At 42.4% G+C, this 24,079-nt stretch overlaps 1 protein-coding gene across 4 annotated transcripts; it reads right to left on the bottom strand.

The window, feature by feature from the left end:
• Positions 1 to 3,526: 3,526 nt before the first annotated feature.
• Positions 3,527 to 23,877, bottom strand: cgnb (cingulin b). 4 transcript variants are annotated; one of them, XM_080046113.1, is made up of 21 exons: positions 23,737 to 23,877; positions 18,068 to 19,257; positions 17,883 to 17,971; positions 17,715 to 17,784; positions 14,364 to 14,461; positions 13,729 to 13,861; positions 13,416 to 13,649; positions 11,894 to 12,021; positions 11,352 to 11,378; positions 10,714 to 10,834; positions 10,149 to 10,361; positions 9,867 to 9,965; positions 9,030 to 9,287; positions 8,365 to 8,535; positions 7,694 to 7,855; positions 7,427 to 7,516; positions 7,214 to 7,297; positions 6,718 to 6,836; positions 6,366 to 6,474; positions 5,662 to 5,825; positions 3,527 to 5,070 (listed from the first exon to the last, which is right to left on the bottom strand). In XM_080046113.1, exons 2-21 carry the CDS (start codon positions 19,226 to 19,228, stop codon positions 4,938 to 4,940), a joined length of 3,663 nt encoding a protein of 1,220 aa, XP_079902239.1. In that variant the 5' UTR covers positions 19,229 to 19,257; positions 23,737 to 23,877; the 3' UTR covers positions 3,527 to 4,937. The 4 variants fall into 4 exon arrangements, with proteins under 4 accessions (XP_079902239.1, XP_079902240.1, XP_079902241.1 ...); XM_080046114.1 differs by having other exon boundaries at positions 13,416 to 13,628; XM_080046115.1 differs by lacking the exon at positions 11,352 to 11,378.
• Positions 23,878 to 24,079: the final 202 nt, after the last annotated feature.

Raw genomic sequence — 24,079 nt, 5'->3', positions numbered from 1 at the left:
TACCCAGCAGTTCCTGAAACAAGAAAGTCAAGGAAACAAGCCAAAAACCTTTTGTTTACTTAAAGCTCCCATATTATACACTTTTCGGTACTATTATACACCATATTATATGGTCTTAGTGGTCCCTAATACGTTTTTCTTTAATTGTTTGCTGAAAAAAACTTTCAGATAATTTATTGTACTATGCTGATGTTCAGCTAATCTCACAATGGCCTATTTTTTGAAAAGAGCTGCAGCTCCCCTCGTAAATATACAATCTTTGAGCTACCCCCGCCCCCTGTCCGGAAGCGAAGCCAGATACGCCTCGCCCTCTGTCTGTCGGGGCCGTGGACCAATAAGAAATAGGGGTGTGGGCTGCACGGTGGAAGCTTCTGGCTTTACCAGTTTGTGAGGTCAGAAACGAGGAGAATTCTGACTGGAGTATATTGGGGGGGAGGGGTGGGGGTTTCAGAAAGGGGGAGAGTGAGAAAAGGAGAGATTGTTATTTTTTTTAAATATTTTGGCAGTCTCTAGGCACACCCTGGACCCATGGATATGTTAGAACACATTTAAAAACTGCATTTAGCATAATATGTGACCTTTAACAGCCCCTATTGTAAGACTATTCAGTTACTGACTGATTCCCCTAATCTCACTTCACGGTGACACTTCACATCAATCTTATGAGAAACTTTCTTGTAAGACAGTTTGGCTATTTTAAGTCCTTGTTGTGTAGAGTTTTGTATTGATCTCGTGACTTAATTTTGTTGTGAGGAAATGTATACAGTTGTGTTCAAAATAATAGCAGTGTGTTTAAAAAATTGAGTAAAGATCAAAATCCTAATAATATCTTTTATTTCCATACACGCAAATGCATTGGGGACATTGCACATTCAATTCCAACTCCAAATATGAAGAAACATTTGTCAAATGTTTCTTCATCTTTACAGAAAGTGAAGAAAAAGGAATATTAGACTGTTCAAAAAAATAGCAGTCTGCATTTTTCTTTACAACTCAAACTTTTACTGTATCAACTGAAAAATGCATGAAGATTTAGCTTTCCTATGAATCACTGAACTAATATTTAGTTGCATAATCTCTGTTTCTGAGAACTGCTTCACATCTGTGTTGCAGGGAGCTGACCAACTTATGGCACCTCTGAACAGGTGTTTCAGCCCAGGACGATTGGACTACATTCCACAATTCCTCTGCATTTCTTGGTTTTGCCTCAAAAACAGCATTATTGATGTCACCACATAGGTTTTCTATTGGATTAAGGTCCAGGGATTGGGCTGGCCACTCCATAACGTTAATCTTGTTGGTCTGGAACCAAGATCTTGTTCGCTTACTGGTGTGTTTGGGGTCGTTGACTTGTTGGAACACCCATTTCAAGGGCATTTCCTCTTCAGCATAAGGCAACATGACCTCTTAAAGTATTCTAATGTATCCAAACTGATCCATGATCCATGGTATGCGATGAATAGACCCGACACCATAGTATGAGACCATGCTTCACTGTCTTCAAAGTGTACCGTGGCTTGAATTCAGTGTTTGGGGGTTGTCTGACTAACTGTCTGCGGCCCCTATTCAAGCCACAGTACACTTTGAAGACAGTGAAGCATGGTGGGACAGACATTATGTTATGGGGATGTTTCTCATACTATGGTGTCGGGTCTATTTATCGCATACCATGGATCATGGATCAGTTTGGTTACATTTAAATACTTGAAGAGGTCATGTTGCCTTATGCTGAAGAGGAAATGCCCTTGAAATGGGTGTTCCAACAAGTCAACGACCCCAAACACACCAGTAAGCGAACAAGATCTTGGTTCCAGATCAACAAGATTAACGTTATGGAGTGACCAGCCAAATCCCCGGACCTGAATCCAATAGAAAACCTATGGGGTGACATCAAAAATGCTGTTTCTGTGGCAAAACCAAGAAATGCAGAGGAATTGTGGAATCTAGTCCAATCGTCCTGGGCTGAAACACCTGTTCAGAGGTGCCATAAGATGGTCGACTCCATGCAACACAGATGTGAAGCAGTTCTCAGAAACAGAGATTATGCAAATAAATATTAGTTCAGTGATTCATAGGAAAGCTAAATCTTCATTCATTTTTCAGTTGATACAGTAAATGTTTGAGTTGTAAAGAAATTTTTTTGTCAAAAAAACATTTGACAAAAGTTTCTTCATATTTGGATTTGGAACAGAATGTGCAATGTCCCCAATGCATTTGCGTATTTGGAAATAAAAGCTATGATAAGGATTTTGATCTTGCCTCACTTTTTTAAACACAGTGCTATTATTTTGAACACAACTTCAGTCGAGGTAGAAGTGGTGCAGGGCACATGTAAATACTGTCGACTGAAATGGTAATAAGAGGACCAGGTTCAGGCCTGCCGTTAACCGGCACACCTTCCTCTGAGACAGCGCACAAAGCAGGCAGGTATGATGAAACCGCCACACCCCTGGGATAAGATGGTTCATGTGTGTACTGCCCATTGAAACAACTTTATGGAACGTTGACTGTACCTGAGGTTTTCATGAATCCAACCTGCATAAGTGTTTTACCAGGTACTGGTGGGTGACCTTACGGGGAAAAACATATCTCTTGGTTACCTAAAAGGTGAAGCTCTTTTTACCTGTTTGTGGAATAAAATTAACAAAAACAAATCAGTCACCTTAAAGATTAACAAGACTCTTAAGATTCAAACAGCATAGCATATATTCCAATATCAATGTAAAATTAACATGACTATGAAATAAAAATGCATATACATTAATGGCTCTAAAATATGCTAAAGGATATGTTTAAAAATCTTTCAAGCTTGTATTAAAACAAACACAGGTGGTCATATTGACATTGGAACAGGTTTATCTTCTTCTGCTGCCTATTTATACTGGAGAACCCTTTAATGTGCTTTCAATGGAAGTGATGCGAGACAAAATATAGTCATTGTTTTTTTGTTTTTTTTTAAAGATATTTTTTGGCATTTTTATGCTTTATTGATAGTGTAGAGACAGAGTTGAAATGGGGCAGAGAGGGGAGTGACATGCAAAGAACGACCGCGGGCTGGAATCGCACCCGGGTCCGCTGTTGGCCGAGGCCCATGGGGGGGACGCCTTACCAACTGAGCTAAAGGCTCCCCTAAAATATAGTCATTGTTAAGTGCAAATATGATTCATAAGTTTATCTAAAGCTAATATGGGCCTTTTATGAGTTATGAAGATATATTTCAAAGTTAAGTGCTTTAGTACAAAATGCCCTCCCTTTGAGAAGGATAGTAAAAAAGAGGGATTTTTTACAAGAAAAAAAAAACTTTGGGAGTTGACCTCTTGATCTGACCAACATAGTCTGTTGAAAACCAGTCGGTATCAGATTCATTATTATTTATTTTTTTACACAGTGTGACTTTTAATTTTGTCCCCACATCACTTACATTGATCTTTTAAAGACCGGTATGAGCAGTTGAAATTATTACCTCAAGAAAAACCTGTTCCAATGAGACATATTTGAAATAGTTCATCTGTCTTTTAAGACACCATGAACTGCGACACATCTGTCTTTTAAAAAATATTTGAAATGTCCCAAAACACTTTCAAAAATGTGTATTGAACAGTATGATATAGTAGGAGAAAATGAAACAGTGATACAATATACCTCTTTTTATTGTACATGTGCCAAAATTTACTTCAAATATCCTTCAAACGTTTTGGGAAAAGCTTATAAAGCTCTGCACCACATTTCAAATGTCACCAGCATCTTGATAAACATACTCATATATTTTATATCAACCTTGTTTTTACTTGCCCCAGTACAAATTTTAAAAAAATGACGTGATTAAAATGTAAGAAGAACACCATCAAATCGTCATTAGATTACAAATCAACATTCAGAACGGCCGGATGCAACAAAGAGAGAAATGTGGAACTCTCCTGAATCTAATCGAATGATTCTTTCAATAGGAATGTACTGGAGATGTGCTACACAGGCCGGCACATGAAACACGATTAAAATCATTAAGCAATGGCAAATGAACAGAGCACATGCCGAGACAACATCATAAAGATATTATGAATAAGCTGATTTTTTTCTTAAGGCTTCTGAGTGAAAACATGCACATAAAGCAATCCTAATAATGATACACAGCAATATATTAAACCACATCAGAAATATGGTTATTTAAGTGGAAAACTCTACATGGAGAGGATTAATCTCTGAGGACACACTGTGCTACGTGTACATATATATTTGATTGTCTTCAGTATGCACAGGCTAATACAGTGTACAAAATATAGGCTCAGTTGAAATGGACCATCATTGTCACATTCAAAAGGTAAAAAAAAAAACACAAAAAAACAACACTTTTAATACACAAAACAGCAAAAAAAAAAAAAAAAAAAACACTTAGGATCGACAAACAACACTGACAGATAGTAACTTATCGTGCATAAGCAAACACAGATATAGGACTGGAACAAAAACAAAAACAAATGTGTAAGTTGTTTTTTGGTTTATAAGTAGTCAACTATATAGGACCTCTAGACATAAACCATGCCACAGTGATGTGCTACCACAGTAAATTGACTGAATACAGAGAACACACAGCAAAGAGGCCTTCTTGAAAACATGATTCATGTGTATAGTAAAAGTGTAACTGTAAATCTTCTCTTCAACGTGTCAGAGAAGCAGCAGATCTCAAAATCACAATCGCAGCTCCAGGCTCAACGAAAGCAATCTAATTACCCTGACAACCTGTCTCTGCTGCCCTAAAAATATAAACCCAGAGAAACACCTGCAAGGCAACATTTTGGAGTGCATGGCAACCGAGTGCTTCACAAGTCCTTGAAGCCCCTGAGCACCTTTCTCTCTGACAAAATCCTGCGAGTGTTTTTGCACTGGAGCAAAGAGAGTGAGAGAGATAGAAAAAGTTTTTTTTTATAGATCTTTTCTTTTTAGCAGTTGGTGGTCTGTAGGTGGCTCTCGTTGAGGAGGGAGGTGATGTTGCCGTCATAGAAACCGTCTTCGTCTCCAGAGCTGTAAGCCGAGGAGCCCAGAGCTGCACGATGCGTATGCTGCGACTTCCGCCTGAAGATAAGCACAAAATCCCCAAAAACATTGACTCAACTCTTCCAACTTTCAAACATTGCAACACAGTGAATAAGAGGCATCAGCCAGCTAGTAACTATAGAGCGCCACCTAGTGTTATAAAATGAATCATGGTATACTGTATGTATGACAATCCTCAGGAAACCTGTTCTAAAATAGTAGAAATCAATATATGATATCAAAGTTGGATGGAATAAGCTTTAACAAAAATCTGATTGAAAATAAATGTACGTAGATATTATAAAACTTAAGTTAGTTAGACATGGCAACAGTCATTGTTTTTGTAGACTGTTCGGGGAGAAAACTGCCTGAAACTGATTGGTTCAAAATACTTATTGTGTAATAAGAACCAGAGCATAGCCCGCCTCATCTAAACTGAATTTCTGTTAAGTTTATCAAACTTATATCTTTAATTTGGATTGATAAAAATGCCTAACTCTTTTCTTCATGCTCACTATCATTCAACTTACTTCCCAAATTAGAAGGGTTTTGTGTGGATTTGGGTTTACAGGGGCTGGACAACATATAAAAGCCACTTTATTTCACAATAGTTTGGACTGGAATCCTTACTTTAGCTCTGTCTCCAGCGCTGCGACTTTGGCATGCTGGGCTTCCTGGAGCTCCTGCTGCTCCTCCAAGTCCCTGAGCACCTTGCGACGCACTCCCTCCAAGCGCTCCACCTCTAACTCACTCTCGTCCACCTGCCGCTTCAAGGCCTTCACGCGCAGAGACAGCTGGGGACGGAGAGAACAGGGAGAGGAAAGGGGGTTAGAGGGGAGCAGAGGTGGTCATGGGTAAAAAAAAAAAGAGGTTGTGGCAGGCGGAGAGGAATGAAGCAAGACAGACGGGTGTTTGTGGGTGTTATACGGGTGCTGCTAAGGCGATGTGTTAAGGCTGAGGGGGGCAGAAATATGATAGGGGGGAGTGGGAGGTGTGTCAGGGATCATTCTGGTGGGTTTGGGTCGGGGGGAGCACAGATGAGATTAGTCTTTTGGAAAAAGAGGCAATTAAGTGCTGTTTGAACTGCGGTTATGGAACAGCTCTTGCTTGCACTTTCTCATGTCTCTTATTTCTCCATCTCTAAACTTTGCATGGTAGCACTGAATTTGCTTGGGGGGATTTTTCAGCCTCCTTCACCATCAATCTTCAGTCATATAAATGCTTGGCAGGAGAACAGATTAATTCTTGGAACTGGTTAGATCCAGTATGAGCATCAAAGTCAGAATTTGTAATTTTTAACCAGCGAACATTTGAATGCAGATCTTGATATTTACCTGATCCCTCTGTTCCACATGCTGACTTCTCTCCTGGTCCAATGTGGCGTTCAGCTCCTTCAGTTTCCTCTCCATTCGTCGCTGGGAACCCTGGATGCTGGCCTTCTCCCTGTGTGGGGTGATAGAGAATTTTGCACAATATAAAATATTGCAATTATTTGACAAGATTCTATTGACATTTTTATTGGACATGTATGCCAATCATTTGTTAGATGAAACGCCTCGACCATAACATTTCAGTAAATTTAACACAAGTGTTGACACTTTTGCTACTTTGACTCATCTTAATATACCCTAAAAAGTTGGATTCCTTATTAAGAAAGAGAGAACCATAATGCGTGCTCGGTCGAACCTTTCGTCGCTGCGTAGTCTCTCCTCCAACTCTTGGATTTTGTTTTCGAGCAGGTTGAGTCCAGCTGGGGGCCGACTCTGTCCCTCCATGTCTGCCAAGCGAGTCTTCAACTCCTTCAGCTGGAAGGTAAGTGGAGAGAATAAAAGTTACAAAAAAAACAACAACAAAAAACTGTTCCAACTATTGTGTGTGAACCTGTGCCCATGTAAGGGACTGACTGCGGGCAACAACAAAAAAATAGCCCGGTAGTTTTTCCCTGGTCAGTCCACACTACACGACTCCTTGACTCTTGGCTAGCAACCTTATGTGTGTCTGATACAGCTAAAAAGCTCATAATACTTCCATGTAGACAGCAAGCTAGCCAAATACGCCTTATCATCACCAACCCATGTGGCTGGTGCTTTCCCTGGGCTCTGAGGACTGAGCTGGCTGTGACTCTGACTCTGTTGGCTGTGGCATGCTTTGAGTGTGCAGGCAGCGGATGAGTGAACAGTACCTGTCTCTCTAGAGCGCTCTTGTCCATTTCCAGGTCGTGTCTGGCCGAGCGCTCCTGCATCAGCTCTGAGCGCAGCTGGTCCACCTGGGAGGAGGAAGTGAGATCAGCGAAAAAGGGAATAAAGAGGATAAGTACATTTGTTATCAGACTACGTGATAATGTCAGTCCCGCTTATTTGCATTTGCATTCAAATATTTTTTTTTTATGTGGCACCTGATCTCTGCTACGTGTGATGCGGTCGTTCATAAGCTCCACGCTGCTCCTCTCCTCGTCCAGTTCGATCTCCATTGTCTTAATTTTATCCTGCAAACGCACAAACTAACAACTTAATAATTTTTTGGGGGACTCAAAGCTATGAGATAGCTAGTCCTCTTCCACCCATGCATGAACACATTTGCTTACTCTATCACCTATCCCTGAATCACTCGAACCTAACTTAAAATTCTCAAAGTTCATGTCGCTTGACCTCAAAAGCCTCACCTCAAGGCCCCTGATCTCTCTGGAGCGGTCGGTATGGCTGCTCTTCTCTGATTCTAGTTCGCTCTCTAAGTGTTTGAGACGGTTGTTGAACAGGTCTCTCTCCAACTGGGCACTGTCTCTCTCCTCGCTGCACACCAGCAGCTCCTTCCTCAGACGGGAAACCTGAAAAACAAGACAGGGGGCAGTAAATATTTAGCAAGTTCATCTTAGGTTAACAGTTAAAAAGGTGCCCGACGTCACTCTGGGTGTGTCAGAGAAAGTGAAAATTGTGTAAGTTACATTCTCAAAACTGTATAAACGAGCTTTCCTCACAGGAAAATGGGATCGCTGGAACGCTGTTTAAAGTTAAAAAAGCTACCTGAAAACTTCCGGTTTCACAGTTGTTGTTTACAGCGGCAGGGCTATTCTTGCCTTATATTAGTTCCAGGTCTCTCAAAATAATGTTGTTTTAATTATTTAATACTTATAATTACATGTAAAGTAATAGCTCAACTACCTACAGGCTCTGTACATGTAAAACAAATCCCCTTCCCTTGAAACTGCATAGTGCACCTTTAAGTTTTTTTATTGTTAAAGTTCACAACAAAACAATATCAAACTATTTTAAATATTTTAGGAGGTCTCTGGTCAGCTTTCTTCCCTTCCCTTATTATCCTCCCATATGTCCTCACCTCTTCAAGCTGGACTTTGAGGTTGCTTTGAGCCCTCTGCAGCTCTGCCAGCCGGTCCTTGCTGCCGCGCTGAGCCTCCAGCAGGTCTTTCCTTGAGCGCTCCCTGTAGTCGTCCAGTTGTGTCTGCAGCACAGCCACGGACTGCCGGGAGTCTCCCATCATCACCTCCATCTGACAATAGAGGAGGAAGGAGAAAAACGGCGGTGAATTACCTCTGGCGCATCAGCAAAGACAATGACAGCTGATGCCAACTGACTCTCGCCAGGGCTGCCCATACGGGGGGAGTAAGTGGCAAAGCTTTGTTGGGCCAATCAATATAGGGGCCAATAACCAAACTAAGCTAAACTTTATTTTGAACCAAAATACTAACTATAAATGATTAAAACAATGTATTAGTTATAAATTGAGCATTTTTTTTTTTCACCTAGTAACTTTCCGGCAACGTTCAAATGCTCAACCAAAACAAGCACTCTATCGCTATGTATGTCCGTCCATCATGTAGCCCCCTTCTCTCTCCAAAATATGTGTGTGTTTATGATTGATAAGCGCATGTACAGGCATTGATGGTAGTAAAAATTAGCCCATTGACTTGACCATTTTTAGGGGCCCAGACATTTGTGTGTGCGGGGCTTATAGGTCCATGGTGCGGGGCCTGACTCACGCACCTCTTTGTTGATCTTCTCCAGCGCTCTGTCCAGCAGCCTCTTCTGCTCCTCCAGGTCGCTCTTGCCCCTCCTCAGCGCGTCCCTCTCCAGGTCTCTCTCCTCCAGCCGACGGGTCAGCTCCTCTCTTTCTTTGCCCAGGCGCGAGGCCCCTCGTCTGGACTCCTCCAGCTGAGACTTCAGGGTGCGGTTCTCATCCTCCAGAGCTTCCACCACCTCCTCGGCCTCCGAGCTCCGGGGCGCGCTGGAGTGGAGTCTTGTCTTGAGAATGAGAAAATATCCACAAAATGAACATGAGTCACATAGCAGGTTTTCTTTTCAAATCATTTACCTGCTATGGGTGAGAGGTATTGAAAAAGTTGTGTGTATTTTTTCCATAATTTGCCTATACACTCTGTATTGTTATATCAGTTAAATGAAAGGTCTCTCTACGTATTCAAGGTACAGTTAAACTAATAATAAAGGCTTCTGGGTGCAGTGAATCTGTTGGCAAGGATCATGCATAAAAAACATAATTCCAAAATGTTTACTCTGTATCCTGACATATGTAGATGTGTATTGGCATTGCTCTTCACGTGATCATTTCACATATAAAACAAACACTGTTCCAACGCACACGGAGCACACTGCGCATCTTATGTAAATTTATTATGGAAGGGATTATTTTCTGAGTTTACACATTTTCATTTTTCTCCTTGGCTGGCTTTACTGGCTGTAAATAGAGTCTGCGTGGGAGGCCGTTCCTTTTATTATTGTACAATATACAGTCTTGTTTATGTATCATTTGCATGCTGTGTCTGCGTGTGTGTGTATAGATGTGTGTCTTTTAGTGTGAAGTACCATGCGGGCCAGCCTCTCTCTGAGGCGAGTGTTTGCTTCCTGGAGCTCCATGTTGGTGCTGCTGTCCACCACAGTATTTCCCAAAGGCGAAGTAGATGACTGTAAGAGGAGTGGATTAAGGAAGGAACAGAATTTACTGACCGTTCATTTCATAAATATCCCTTTTAAAATGTAACTGTATCAAAGCTTTTTTTTATTATTATTATTTTTCATTCAATCCATTTCAAATGAGCTTGAGTTGTTTTCTATATTTTTAAAAAATATTTTTAAATGTGGCGTCACCTCCTTCGACTTCTCCAGCGCCTTTTCCAGCTCTGCTTTGTCTTTGTGCGACTGCTCCTTCAACCTGCCGATCTCAGACACCAGCTCGGCCTCTTTCTCTCCACTCGCTCTCTTCAAGGCTTGTAGTGCCCCTCGCTTCTCGTCTAACTCCATCTTTTGTTTGTCCAAATCGGCGCAAGCCTTCTTCAGATCATCATGGCAACGCCGAAGCTCCTTATGGGATAAAGCAATCAGAGATGAAGTGTGTGTGTGTGTCTGTCTGTGTGAGTAAGACAAATGTGCCAGGGATCAATGTTCTAATATGATTACATATTCAAGTGTGCTTCTGTGTGTGTGTGTGTGTGTGTGTGTGTGTGTGTGTGTGTAAGACAAATGTTCCAGGGCGCACATTATTGTGTTAATATGAGTACACTTTCGTGTGTGTGCATTCAAAAATGAATGAAATTATTGGAGCTTCAGAATAGTAAAAAATCACAACAGTAAAACAGAAGAGATGAGCCGCTGCATTTCGCCCACACAAGCGAGCATAATCTGCATTCATCCTCGTGACCGACATGTGAATTACCTCCGCTGGAGAACGGTTATCGCCAGATGCAGGCATTTGTTTCCTCATGGACTGCAACGAATCCTGAAGATCCTTGAGCTCGCCCTCAAATTCTTCCTTCTCTAAACGGGATTTCTGCAGCCTGCGGGAATAGAGGTACATGGTAAAGATCAAACAGTGGTCACAGCAGATCTATAAACAACAAGCACACACAACACACACACACACTCCAAGCCATAAGCATACTGTACAGTATGTGCACACACCAAATATAGATAGCATTGACAAACAAGGATAGTAGAACTACTCAAGCAGAAACAATCAACACATACACCATCTGTCATTTGTTTGACAAGAAGGACTTTCATTTTAGGATCAGATTAAATAACAAAATAAATCATAACCTAATTAAGATAAAATCACATAAGTACATTTCCAAAAGTTGATTGAGGATGAACATGATTGGGTTTGTTATGGTCTGGATTGCTGTTAGTAGAAATTCAAAGATCTAATGATCAAAACAGATTTTTGGTCATCAGATACAAAAATCCACTCGGATATTTGAGCTTCTCATATGTGGATTTCAGATTGAACTGATTTTGAAACTAGGCTAAAACTACTCAAACCCAAAACACAGCGAGAATGATTCTCTCTCTCACTTTCGACTGCTGACGCACTGCCCGCTCCTGTCGGATGAAAAGTCAAGTGAAAGATTGCATGCATTAAAGATAACTCAAGAGAAATGGGATATGGCTGAAGCACACACAAAAAAACCACTATTTTCAGTATATCCACATAGACTATAGTTTTCAAATTATTTGAACTACATCAAATATGACAGAGTGTGTTTGATGTCTGACTGAGACTGGAATATGGAACAACTGCCATCTTAAAACAATAAAAGTGTAGCTGGGAATCTAAAGCCTAATCCATGATTTGCCTTATTTTAAAGGATCCAAAGTAATGTTACGGCTCTATAATCAGTTTAGTTCAGCGTGTCAGCTTAGAAATGTAAGCTTCTATCTGAGGTACTTACTATAAACATTAATCTACCCATATATTTGTGGTCTTTGAACGTTACTTCATGCATATACAGTGTTCTTTCTTTCAATCCTTTGAAGTTCGATAATAAAAAAATATATAGTATTTGTATTCCTAGCTGCTGGTGAATATATGCTGGTGCTGACTTAAAAACACTCACTCCTGTGTGGTGGTTTCCATCTGCCTCTTCCACTCGTCTCCTTGATCTCTGCAGCTCTCTAGCTCTTCCTCCAGGGTCGACATGGAGGCGTTCACCCTCTCCCTCTCCTCTTCTATCTGCTCCTGGGACTGAAACACAGTTGATGGGAGTCAGTGTTATTACACATTTTTCTTATCTCGCAGTTCGGTTTCTTTTTCAAGCAAATGTTCAGCAAAAAGGGAAGAGAAAAGTTTTTGGGGGCATGTGCTTTCATCGGCTTTGCTTTCCAACTCCTAAAAAATACTTCCGTATAAGAAATACCACCAGAAAACTATCAGACAAGAACAAGCGCGTTACAGTTGTCGATTCCATCTACTTTGATCCCTGTCTCGTTAAAAAAAAAATCTGCTTATTTTCGTTTAAGTAACTTTTTGTTTCCTGACTCTGCCGTTACTGTTCCAAATCCTGCGTATGATCTATTCCTGTACATACTGTATGTGCTTCAGGCGTTCTCTACACCACCTCCTACGGTACAGAAGTGCAGAAGTAACCCAGAAACTCAAATGGTAAAAGTGTTGCATTCACAAGTAGCAAAAATTCTTCTTTGCTTACTCTGCACACTGGGCTAAGCCTGACCTTGCGATACTCTGACTCAGTGTTCCGGCGCTGATTGCAAACTTAAACCCACAAGACAAGGCCTGGGTGTATAGTAGGGCAGATGCAGTATCAAAGCACAATTTACTGTTGCAGGACACAGAAAACGTCCAGCAGGTAATACTTGACTGTTCTTCTGCTACATTTGTACAAAGAAAAAAAACGCTGAAGAAGAAAAAGGTGTTCTAAGTGTTTCCATACTAAGAGTTCATTAGCAGACTATGACGTAGCAAATAATATTTCATTGATCAGAAACTGAATACATTCATTTACTTGACACTTCATTTGACACCAATACAAACATTTTTGGCCCACAGTACCAATAGTTGACAGTGTCCCAAGTATCTTGCTTGGTTTCTGATCAGAAGTCTTAAAGATTGTCTGGGAGTGTCTTGTGGTTAAAATGTTGGTAAAGACAGACACAGAGCGGAGCTGTAGCTGGTTTTTCTTCATGTCTCGCTTGTTCTTTGTTCAGTTTATCTTGTTGGTTCAGGACATCAGTAGAGATCACAATCTCTTTGTTAGGGCTACTTTGGTTTGAACACCACAATGGGAGACACTCTGGGTGACTGCAAGTGTAGTATGTGAGAGAAAAGTTTTAACTAATAAGGCAGCATATAAACAATTTGAGCATTTTATATTGTTATTTTTACTTTTACCAATCAATATTCTTGCCGTGTTCCATTAATCTGTCACTGGAAGCGACAGTTTTCAGAGGTTCTTGGATTTTCTTTGTCTCTTTGTGTTTTTTTAATAATTTTTGTTTAGAAGTTAAACCTGAACACTCAAATACTGACAGCTACATATAAATCCTATTTTGAGTTTTTAGATAAAAGGCTTTTGTGTGACTCTTTTGCACAGAATGGATCTAACGAATGGTGCTGTCCACCTGTGTGAGCTGCTCCATGGTTCCTCTCAGGTTCTCCATGTCTTGACTGTACTGCTCCCTCAGAGCCTCCATCTCTTTGTCGTGACACTCCACCTCCTCCTTCAGTGCCCCCTTCAGGGCCGTCAGCTCACGCTCACGCTGATGAAGATTGTCTTCCTGACGGTGTCGCAACATGGCCGCCTCAGCCAGGTCGGCCTGCAGGGTCATGACATCCTGTATGGAAGAAAGACAGTCCTGTCAGAAAGATGGACAATTGGTAATGCAGTAATGTTTTATTTTATTTATATGTGTGTGTGTTTTTGTGTGTGTGTACCGTCTGCATTGAGTCTGAGTAAGGTGAGTTTTCTGAAACCCTCCTGAGCTCCTCCTGAAGCTCAGACAGCTGATCTTCCTGTCGGCGCAGACGTGACTCCGCCCCCTCTCTGGCCATACGCTCCTCGGCCAATCTGTACACACACACACACACACACACACACACACACACACACACACACACACACACACACACACACACACACACACACACACACACACACACACACACACACACACACACACACACACACACACACACACACACACACACACACACACACACACACACACACACACACACACACACACACACACACACACACACACACACACACACACACACACACACACACAATATTGCAACACCAAACTCATTAACAATCTCATCAGTCAGACAAGAGTGAAATTATCCTTTGACGAAAAAACCACAGACGTAATAATGGGAAGCTTCTTGTTGGCTGTTAAGTGCACAAACTGGAAATACAAAACCACAAACAAACTTATGTTGATTTTGGTCACTTTACATAAAGAAAAATTACTTTCCTGGAGACTAAGGGTAATCATAACCATAACCAGAGCGTGCACGTGCGCACACACACACACACACACACACACACACACACACACACTTACTCATCATGGACCTGCTGCAGTTCTTTCTTGAGGCGATTGAGCTGCTCCTGAAGCTGCTCCAGGTTCCCCTTTTTGAAGCTCTCATCAGATCCTCCGTTCTATGTAAAATAACATACGCAGAGAAAGTGTTTGAGGGAGGCCGAGGGTGAGACGGAGAGAAAGAAGACAAAGAGAGAGAGCACAAAGACAGAGAGGAGGGCTGGAAACTTTGCAACTTAAGTGTCACTGCCAACCTTGCAAATACAGTATGCTAAATGTATCTTTAAAGAAAAATAACAAAATAACTCTGCATTGGATTCCTTCGCCCTAGTTTCTGACAGTCAAAATATCTTTGTGAGAACAGGCCCTTCCAGAGCGCTTAGAGACCGTCAAAAAGAAAGACAACTCTTTAACAACTCTTTCTGACAGGCTGCAGGGGAGCCAAACAAGAGCGATGTCGCCCACACCACTACAATCTTCCCTTTCTCTGAAAAGGATGTACAGTATATAAGCACAGCCTGCCCATGAAGCCTCTCTCATCCTCCTACACACTCATTACTAGGACGCATACACACACAGAAACAGAAGAGAAGAGAGAGACAAAGTGAGTATCACGGACGGTTGCACTCCCCAGGGGACCTCACATTTCTCTTACTTATCAGTGATGGATTATAAAGATGTATTTTGTACAGCTTTTGTTTCATTTTCTTCTCGTATACCCTGCAGGACAGATTTAAGATAATCCCGTTCTGGGACATTTTGCCTTCTCTCTGTTCTCACAAAGAGATAATTAACAGAAGATAACATCTTTGAGGATAGGCATAAGTTGTTTTGTGCACTTTGAGTGCATTGCATCAGCTATATCCTTATGTGTATTAGTCATCTATGATAAAAGAGTCTTTCCTGCCTTAAGTAGTCTTAGCACAAACACTGAAGATGATGCGATTACATAATGAAAAGGATATTCAATTAAATCCTGATCTCAAATAAAAGCTTAATTGGGTCTTGATTACCCATATGTGGGTTGGGACTCACCAAAGGGCTAGCTACATAAATCTCCTCATGGGTCATGAGATGGTAAGGCGAATAGTGAAGCAGAAAAGACTGTTTGTGTTTTCTGGACTTTCATTTCATACCATTGCTTCCCCTCATTTGGTATAATGAAACAACTTCAGGCCTCCTAAAAGTATAAAGCTCCTCAATGGAAAGTGAAGCTGGCTCTTGAAATGATTTTTGCCATTTGGGTTATTCCTACAAACTATTATCCTCAATGTAACTTAACAAAAGAACACAGGATTCTCCCGGATACTGCAATGACAAGATAAGATATTATGGACATAATATTTCTAAGAAAAAAATGTGTCTGTCGCCATGAACTCTTGTCTTAATACCACAATGCCCTTGAGTCATTGCTAAACCTCGGCTCCATATTTTCAGAATTAATCTAACATTGACAGTAAACCGAGGGTTTACTCAAGCCTCAATTGGTAGCATAATTTCAAGCTCGATGATTGGATGTGTGTGCCAAAAAGCACATTGAGAATCTTAGTTAACGTATTCCCTTACATTTTTTATTGTAATTTCACATTTCTATGAAAGGGCTAGATATTTTGTATAGCAATTTGTTTTTCTGTCTTGTGTACTGATATTTTAGCCGGGAGAGTCTCAAAGCAATACACACAGGCCCACACACATTGTCTATTGGAAAAATTAATGGGTTTCTATTTACTCAACCAGGAACTGCTTAAATAGGTCATCCTATTTCGCAAATCTATTCAAATAAAAACAACCTAAGAAGGAATATTCACTCTTTGTAAACATGCAAAACCTGTTGAAGTCTTAAAAGAAAATACAGGCTATTTTTTAAAGGGGTCAGTTTTTTGAAAATAAATAGTGATCAGTGTTCACTGTGTACACAAACATCACCGTCTTGCACTAAGGTAACCCAACACAACAGCATCTGATTCGCACACAACCAGGGGAACATACAGGGTGTTGTTACATTAACTCCATCACTCCCACAGTGGCACACATTAACGGGTAACCCTGCATTAAAACCAGTGAAAACACACCACAAGCACTTAAGACAGAGCCACAGACATTGGTGGTACAAGCGCAATATTAACTTTTTTATAGATTACACTTTGAAATTCAAATAAGTATCTGAAATTAAAGTGGAGGAATGTTTCAATATGGGGGCGCCTTTAGCTCAGTCGGTAAGGCGTCCCCCTCCCGGGCCGGGCCCAGCAGCAGACCCGGGTTCGATTCCCACCCGCGGTCGTTCTCTGCATGTCACTCCCCTCTCGGCCCCGTTTCACCTCTGTCTCGCTGCACTATCAAATAAAGCATAAAAATGCCCAAAAAAATATATAAAAAAAAAAAAAAAAGGAATGTTTCAATAGATTAATCCGTACATTGGTTGTATTAAAATATCCGTGGATGAGCCCTTTATAAAACCACTGGAGGTTTTGAACAACACGTCCCCTCCCAGAAGGCTCCGTCCCATCCGGCAGAGCCAACCCCCCAGCTGGTGCAGCGTTTCAGTCCAGCTCAATTATTGATGGCTCTCAATGACTGCGTCCACACCACACACTGAGCTCTAGATAGCTTTTTCCTCTGCAGGTGCGTCGTTGCCAAGAGACAAGGTGGGCAAATAATTCTCACACAGGCACGGTAACAAACTCAGTGAAAAGAACATAACAAGGGATCATACATAATCAAGTGCTTGTAATATAAGACACTAAACACACAAAGGATTAACATCTGTATGTAGATTTATGCAAAAGTATGCAGGTTTAAAAGAAGTGGCGTGCTCATAAAAAAAAACATGGCACAATTTATTCTAATGAAGGTGTTGCAACAGCACAAAGGATGGCACCGAATTGACAGAGGAACACTCAGCATGCTCCTTAATTTTAAGCATTTTTTGGCCTGCCAAGAGAGGATCCTTGGAGACAAAGTGAATGAAATAGAAACTTTGTGTCCTCAGAAAAGAGGACATGCTGCCAGGCAGCTGTGAGCTCCATGACAGGAACGCTCATACCAGATCCCACTACTGTACAACCATTTGTTCGACCGAAAAGCTGAAACCATACACCACAAAATGTATGGGTATGTGTGTCCTAATATATCTTTAGCCATGTCTTACTTTTAAACATAAATCCAATTGGTTTGCAGAGCTTGTAAAGTGACAAGCTTTAAGCATAGATGGCTGCAAAACAAAAACAAGTGAATTATGCTACTATTGCTACAGCCGACAGTTCTATTGTCATTTAAATACAATATAAAAGAGGCCACTTTGCTAACCAGCTGTTACTTGTAAATCAGTTTTGGTAACAAACAAACTGTGGGCTTGTTATGCTGTAGGCCTACCTTAAATCTGGCGGTTGTCTCATAGACGAGGTTGACCTTTCTTTGCAGGGATCCCTCGCTCTCATTGGGGCTGATCAGGAAACCGTGAACACAGGATTAGATTGGAACATCACATATAGTAACTATGACTCCAGCCACTCATCACAATCAAGCTTGGAGTTTACCTACCCATCCTTAAGAATGTTGTAAATAGCTTGCTTCACTTGGGTGTCCTCTCCATTGATGACCCCTTTGCTTGGACTTCTTGGCGGTATCTCCTTAAAAACAGAAATGACGCAAAGTAAGACACAAAAACAAAAGAGACCATTTTAAACCTGCAAATAACTGATAACTTCACAATCGCCGGGACTTACAGGCTTCTTTGCTAGAGCCGGATGGGTGTCCTTGGAGATGGACTTCCCTGGCGTCCTAAAGCTTGGCTTGGGGGCCTCGAGTGCTGTCGCCTTGGAAACCATCGAAGCAGGGCTCCTTCCCAGGCTACCACTCGCAGGGGCAGATGACGTCATCCAATTGGCGGAGGACGACAGAGGAGCAGCGTAGGGATTGAGAGTTGGGGAGATGGGAGGGGGAAGGGAAACTTCCGGATCAGGGTCTTTTCTAGCATCCAGACTCCTGGACCGCCTGCGCTCGTCGAACCTGAGCCGCTGCCTCGCTCCGGAGCGCCCCCTCGTTTGTGGGGCGCTGCCGGGCGTCCCGCTGTTGAACTTGCTGATGAGCTTGTTGATGGGAGCCAGGGACTTGGTGTCGATCGCAGGGGCAGGAGGCTCCTCCAAAGCTGATGCTAGAGCGGGAGCTAGAGGTGGAGGGTTTGACTCTGACGGGGACTCTTTACTCAGTTTCGTCGGACTGTATCTCCCCAAAGAGCCGGAGAAACCAGGGCCAGTTGGCTTGAACCCTCTGGCTCCCACGCCGTTTACTTTGACAGGTTTCAATCCTGCTTCGTTATACTCCCCCATGCTACTGTTTTTCCCTGCTTCACTAGCTGCTGTTAGTGCTTTGACTTGGGGTTCAGCTTTGGTCCTCCCTGCCAGTCCCTCCCTGCCAGCACGAGCACCCTCCTCATCCACCTGTGTCCCTGCTTGACCGTCCCCTGGAGGTCTTTTGAGAGGGCTCCCGAAAATCTCCCCATCCTCGTCCTCTGCCGGTGAAACACGGGAGTGTGCGGCTGTATTTGCAGCAGGGCTGTAGGGGTTTGCTAATTCTGCTGGTTCTTTACTCTTTTTCTGGGGGAGGCTGTTGAAAGGTGAAGGTGGCCCCGGCGAGCTTGGGCTGGGAGTGTTGAGCTGCACTCCGTAAGAGTCACCTTTCTCGCCGTCTTTCAGCACCACGTAAGGCTGCCCAGAGATTCCCTGGACCCGCACCGCCACCCCATACTTATTGCTGGGAGGAGGTGCATTGTCTTTCCCACGGGATTTATCGGGGTAACCTCCGCCGGTGTCGTCGAGGTCCTTGATGAAGCGGATCTGAACGCCGTAATCCACAAGAGGCTTTCTGTCAGTGGAGAGACTGCTCATGTTGACTTCCTGGTTTCTGTGTAAGCGGCCTGGGCAGACAGGGAGGGGGATGGCAGAAAATGCAAATCAAGTTATGAACAAGCCAACGAGAACACTGAACATGAAAAATCGGATGAGCCGAGACCCTTCTTTTTATCTATTCCACAATGCAGACCGGCAGAGGATTAAATACTCTGGCTCTGTGTTTTAGCTGTTGCACGGTTAAGACGCAGCTCAGTTCTTTTTTCCTTTGCCGTTTCCAAGCTTTTGAAAATGTTCTTCTTTAGCTGCCTCCTTTGAACCTACATGTGTCCCTCCTTAACACAATTTTCTTGGCTTTTGTGGAAATCCCCACTTCTACCCAGGCCGAGTTACGCTTACTTATCAGATTGCAGGTATACCTTGATGTGAATGACATCTTCTCTTGCTGCTCTAAAGGTTTTACTTCTGTCTCCAGCAGAATGAATCGTATTCATGTCATATCAAATATGCCACTGGTGCACCAAGAACCTCTTTGTGCAGGCTTAGGCCTACTTTTTCCAGAGGGTGTGCTCAGAGGGCAGGGAAAGGTGGGAGTATGAGTGAAGTAATGTAATATGTTTTCTTGAATTTATGTTTGATACAATTAGGGACGTTTGTTTGAGTTTATGTATTCATTTAGACAGCTGGACATGTCTTTATGACTGATATTAGGAAAAAAGAGGAACTAGTGCTTACTCGCTGTATAGGTGTATATATGGTTGACTGTACATGAGTAGAAATATTTGCACTACCGTCTGCCACAGAAGCAAAGGAACCCCTGATACTGATAGTTTGTGTCCTGTTTCGAACAAACAAAGAACTTTTTGTTAAAGGGGCATACCACTTATCCATGAAGGTCAGATCACTCATCCTGTTATAAAAGTTGCCTAATGTCTTCTGTGTCTCTACAGGAGCTTTATAACCCTGATGATGTCACTATGGTAAGCTCAGCATGGACTTGAAAAAACCTATATAAGAAAGTCTGACTTACCAACCGGGTGCATGGAATTTGAAAACGACGTGAGCGTTTACCAGGCAAATTCATGGTTAGCACTTTTGCTTGACAGATATGACTGACATGATTATTCATTTATGAAAGGATTTACAGGTTACTGGTTTGACGAGTAAGTTTGAACAATTCATTCGGCCATACATGTTATAGGATAACCTAACCGTGTCCACCTTATGTGCTCTGAAAACGAGCTTGGTGATAAACAACATGAGAAGGTGAATACTCCTCCTATTGTCCAGGCTCTGTGGAGCATTAAACACTGGGGGCTATGTCAGGAATGGGCCTCCCCTCTCTCTCCCTCTGTGCCTTTGCCAGAGTCTCCTCAGTCACCAGACTTCAGAGGGGAGTCACTCAGGCGTAGACTGTTTATTTTGAGCAGTGCAGGCACACACACACACACACACACACACACACACACACACACACACACACACACACACACACACACACACACACACACACACACACACACACACACACACACACACACACACACACACACACACACACACACACACACACACACACACACACACACACACACACACACACACACACACACACACACACACACACACACACACACACGCGCGCTCAAGGGTGTGCACAGACCAAACACAAAACCCTGCTGTGCATTACCCATCTGGTAGCAGGTAGTTGACACATTATGCATTGCACCTTCAGTGTCTGCATAAGTATTCCTCATGAATACATTCATCTTTGCCTTTAACTGCTGCTAAAGCTGATTTTCGGCTTACCCGCCATCACACTACAACCCTTTCCTTTGTCCACACTCACATAACCTACAGATGTGGCTCCCAAAGGAATTAAAATGTAACCGCCACTAACTGGCCACTCGTTACAGAGTAACGCGATTGGCATTGAGGTGAGATTGTTGAATCAAAGTCGCCCTTTGTCTCTCCTAAAAACATTCTTAGGATTCCAGACCTAGTCTTTTTTACACTCTGCATCGCGCGTGGTTTGCATTTGTATTAATAAGGAGAGATTAGGGAGGAAACTGAGAACTAGGGCAGCGTTAACTGTAAAGCCTATACAAGCAGAAAACTGTCCACAAAGGCAGTAAATAAGAAGTGAGGAGGCTAATTAAAAAGACGAAAAACTAAGGAAAAGACTAAAAACACAGCACAAAAAAAGCAAACTAATTCTCCATCACTAACATTACAACAAGCAGCCATTTTTTTTTTTTTTTTAAGATATGTTTTTTGGCATTTTTATGCTTTATTGATAGTGTAGAGACAGAGTTTAAATGGGGCAGAGGGGAGTGACATGCAGAGAACGACCGCGGGCTGGAATCGAACCCGGGTCCGCTGCTGGCCGAGGCCCATGGGGGGGACGCCCTACCAACTGAGCTAAGGGCGCCCCCCACAAGCAGTCATGTTAGCAGAGCATGTTGCACACTGGACATTAACAGAATGATCTCAGGCCTCAGCTGCTGATCACTGCTCCCACATAAAGCTCCCAGGTGTTAATATGTTCCTTGGGTAAACTTCAACAAAGGCTCAATTGTTGAACGCGTTCAGCAGTAGCTGAAGAGTGCTGCTTTTATTTGACAACAGTGTCCCCTCCTCTCATGCTCTCTCTCTCTTGTCACAAGGAATGGCTGTGTCAACAGACAAAGGAATGTCACCAAACGGGCCTGTCTGCCATCTTTCTTCCCTTTCTCTTCACCCAGAAGGCACTTCTCCCTTCATTTGGCCAGGTTCCTGCACCCTCCTCCTCAGCCTCCAACCACAAGTCTGATCCTCGTCTTTGTTTTATCTTGCCCTGTGGGTGTCTGTACAAGTAGACTAGCTACTTTGACTCCAGGGCTGGGTGATTTGGCTGAAATCAATGTCAGCAGGCCTACATTATGAGAATATCACAAGTGAAACCACTACTCGTTCAATTAATAGACAAAGGAGTGATTGAAAACAGTTGTGACAGTTTATATAATCGTTTAAGGGATTTCTCAAGCATAAACTCTAAACCATCTCTGGTTCTGGCATCTAAAAAAGAGGATTTCCTGCTTATCCCTGTTTTATATTCATGGAATTAAATCTATTTTGGGGATTTTACTGTTGGATAGACATACAAACATTACGATGGGCATTTTTCACTATTTTCAGACATTCAAGAGCCTATTGATAGATTAATCAACATAGGAAAAATCATTAGTTGCTCATGAACATGTTTCTGAAATCAACCATTTAGTAAGTCAAATTGATGTTCAATGTTTAACCTAGTGTTTGACTGTTAACATCAGATGTAACTCTTCACACATGCAAAACAAATCCTTAATGCACTAATTTGTTGGTTTTTAAGTAGGCTATACTATAATTAGCTTGGAATAAATTCACAATAAAAAAGTAATCCAATTTAAAGATTTTAGTAGGATATATTGTCTCGGTCAAACTATACTCTAGTTACCAGTATTATGGCCTGTGAGGCAGGTGAAGATTATCCTGTGTAAAATAGCAACAACGTTGTTTTCAATGGTCCCTCATTAAAGCTACATGTTGTTTACCTAAACACCTCAGTGTGAATATCTGCCCTAAGCACACATTCAAGAACTGAAAAAGATCAGGGAACAGCAACACCATCTAACAGCTGGTCGGTTATCAGTTGTAAAATACAATGTTGACAGTGAGGCATATCTAATTTTTCATTACACAGTGTATATCTACTACAAGACTTACATTGTGTTCTGTTGTCTTCTTTATTGCAGTTGTGACGTTATTTACAGAGCATGCCTGCCTGATCAACTAAATAATAGCCTATCATTTTTAAATTAATATTCACATCAATGAGTCCGGTGAAGATAGGCTAGCCTACTTCAGACAAGAGAAATCGTATTAAACAACTTAACCCCTCGGAGCACCTGTTTGCTCTCGGATTATTTGCGTCACACCCACCTATCCGGTCAGTCAGTATCGGTGCGTGTGCGTCGAAACCAGTCGCTTGTTTACTCGGGACCACGAGCTGATCCAGCGACAACGTAAACAACCGACGCACCTGCCCTCTTAGCGAGAAGCCGTCGCATCCGATTTGAAGCCTTTACCTTGGCTACTACAGTAATAACCTGCTCTCATATCCTCTTAAATGCTCTTTACGCAGCGAAGCCAGATCCAATTATAGACAGCGGCGGGGTAGGCTACACACAAACACACTAAAGCTGCAGCCAAAACCATGCCTAATAGGCTACGCCTGAAAACGAACGACAAAAAAAAAGCATTTTAACTGGTGCTTTTTATCGTGTGCAGGAAAACATCTGAGCGCGGTAGGACGGCTGACAAATCCAATCCCAAAGCCACAGGTGGCGTCCATCTCTGCTTAACTACACGTTAGAAAATGCCCGCTCAGCAAAACGGGTCTCATAGTAGCCTACAATAGTCGACACACTCACCCCTGTCTCCCCACACAAGTGAATATACAGTAAGAGGCAGCAGCTGTGTTAACACCCAGACTAGGATACTTATCGTAAACTATAATACTGCACCTGCAAAGATGATTCTCCTCCCTCCTCGGCCCGGCTTCTGTCAGTCTTTACAGAAGCAGCAATCGCTCTGCACGACGTCGGTGGGATGAGAAGATGTTACTCAATGAACTGAGGACATATGGAAATTTCCCCCTGTCCTCCTCTTCCTTCGCTACCAGTGCAACCTGTTGCCAACACATCGGATAGTCATCGTCCCGCCTCAGAACGAGTCCATTGGTGGGGAGCTCCCCGAGAGGCGGGGCCTCGCTGCGGGCTCAGGTTCATCTCCGTGCACGCAGGTTAACGCAGCGTGTGTGCGTGCGTGGGTGCGTTAGATCCGTTTCCAAGGATGTCTTGTGTGGGG

Source organism: Ammodytes marinus (genome assembly GCF_949987685.1).
Source record: "Ammodytes marinus genome assembly, chromosome: 17".
Taxonomy (NCBI): Eukaryota; Metazoa; Chordata; class Actinopteri; order Uranoscopiformes; family Ammodytidae; genus Ammodytes; species Ammodytes marinus.
Note: the sequence above shows the minus strand (reverse complement) of the source record. Positions and strands in the feature narration are given on the sequence as shown.

Coding starts and splice junctions, on each gene's coding strand:
- cgnb (XM_080046113.1), bottom strand. CDS start 19,228: ATGAGCAGTCTCTCCACTGACAGAAAGCCTCTTGTGGATTACGGCGTT. Junction 9,966..10,148: donor CGCTGGAGAAGTCGAAGGAG/GTGACGCCACAT, acceptor CTCCTCTTACAG/TCATCTACTTCGCCTTTGGG. Junction 7,517..7,693: donor GAGAGATCAGGGGCCTTGAG/GTGAGGCTTTTG, acceptor GTGCGTTTGCAG/GATAAAATTAAGACAATGGA.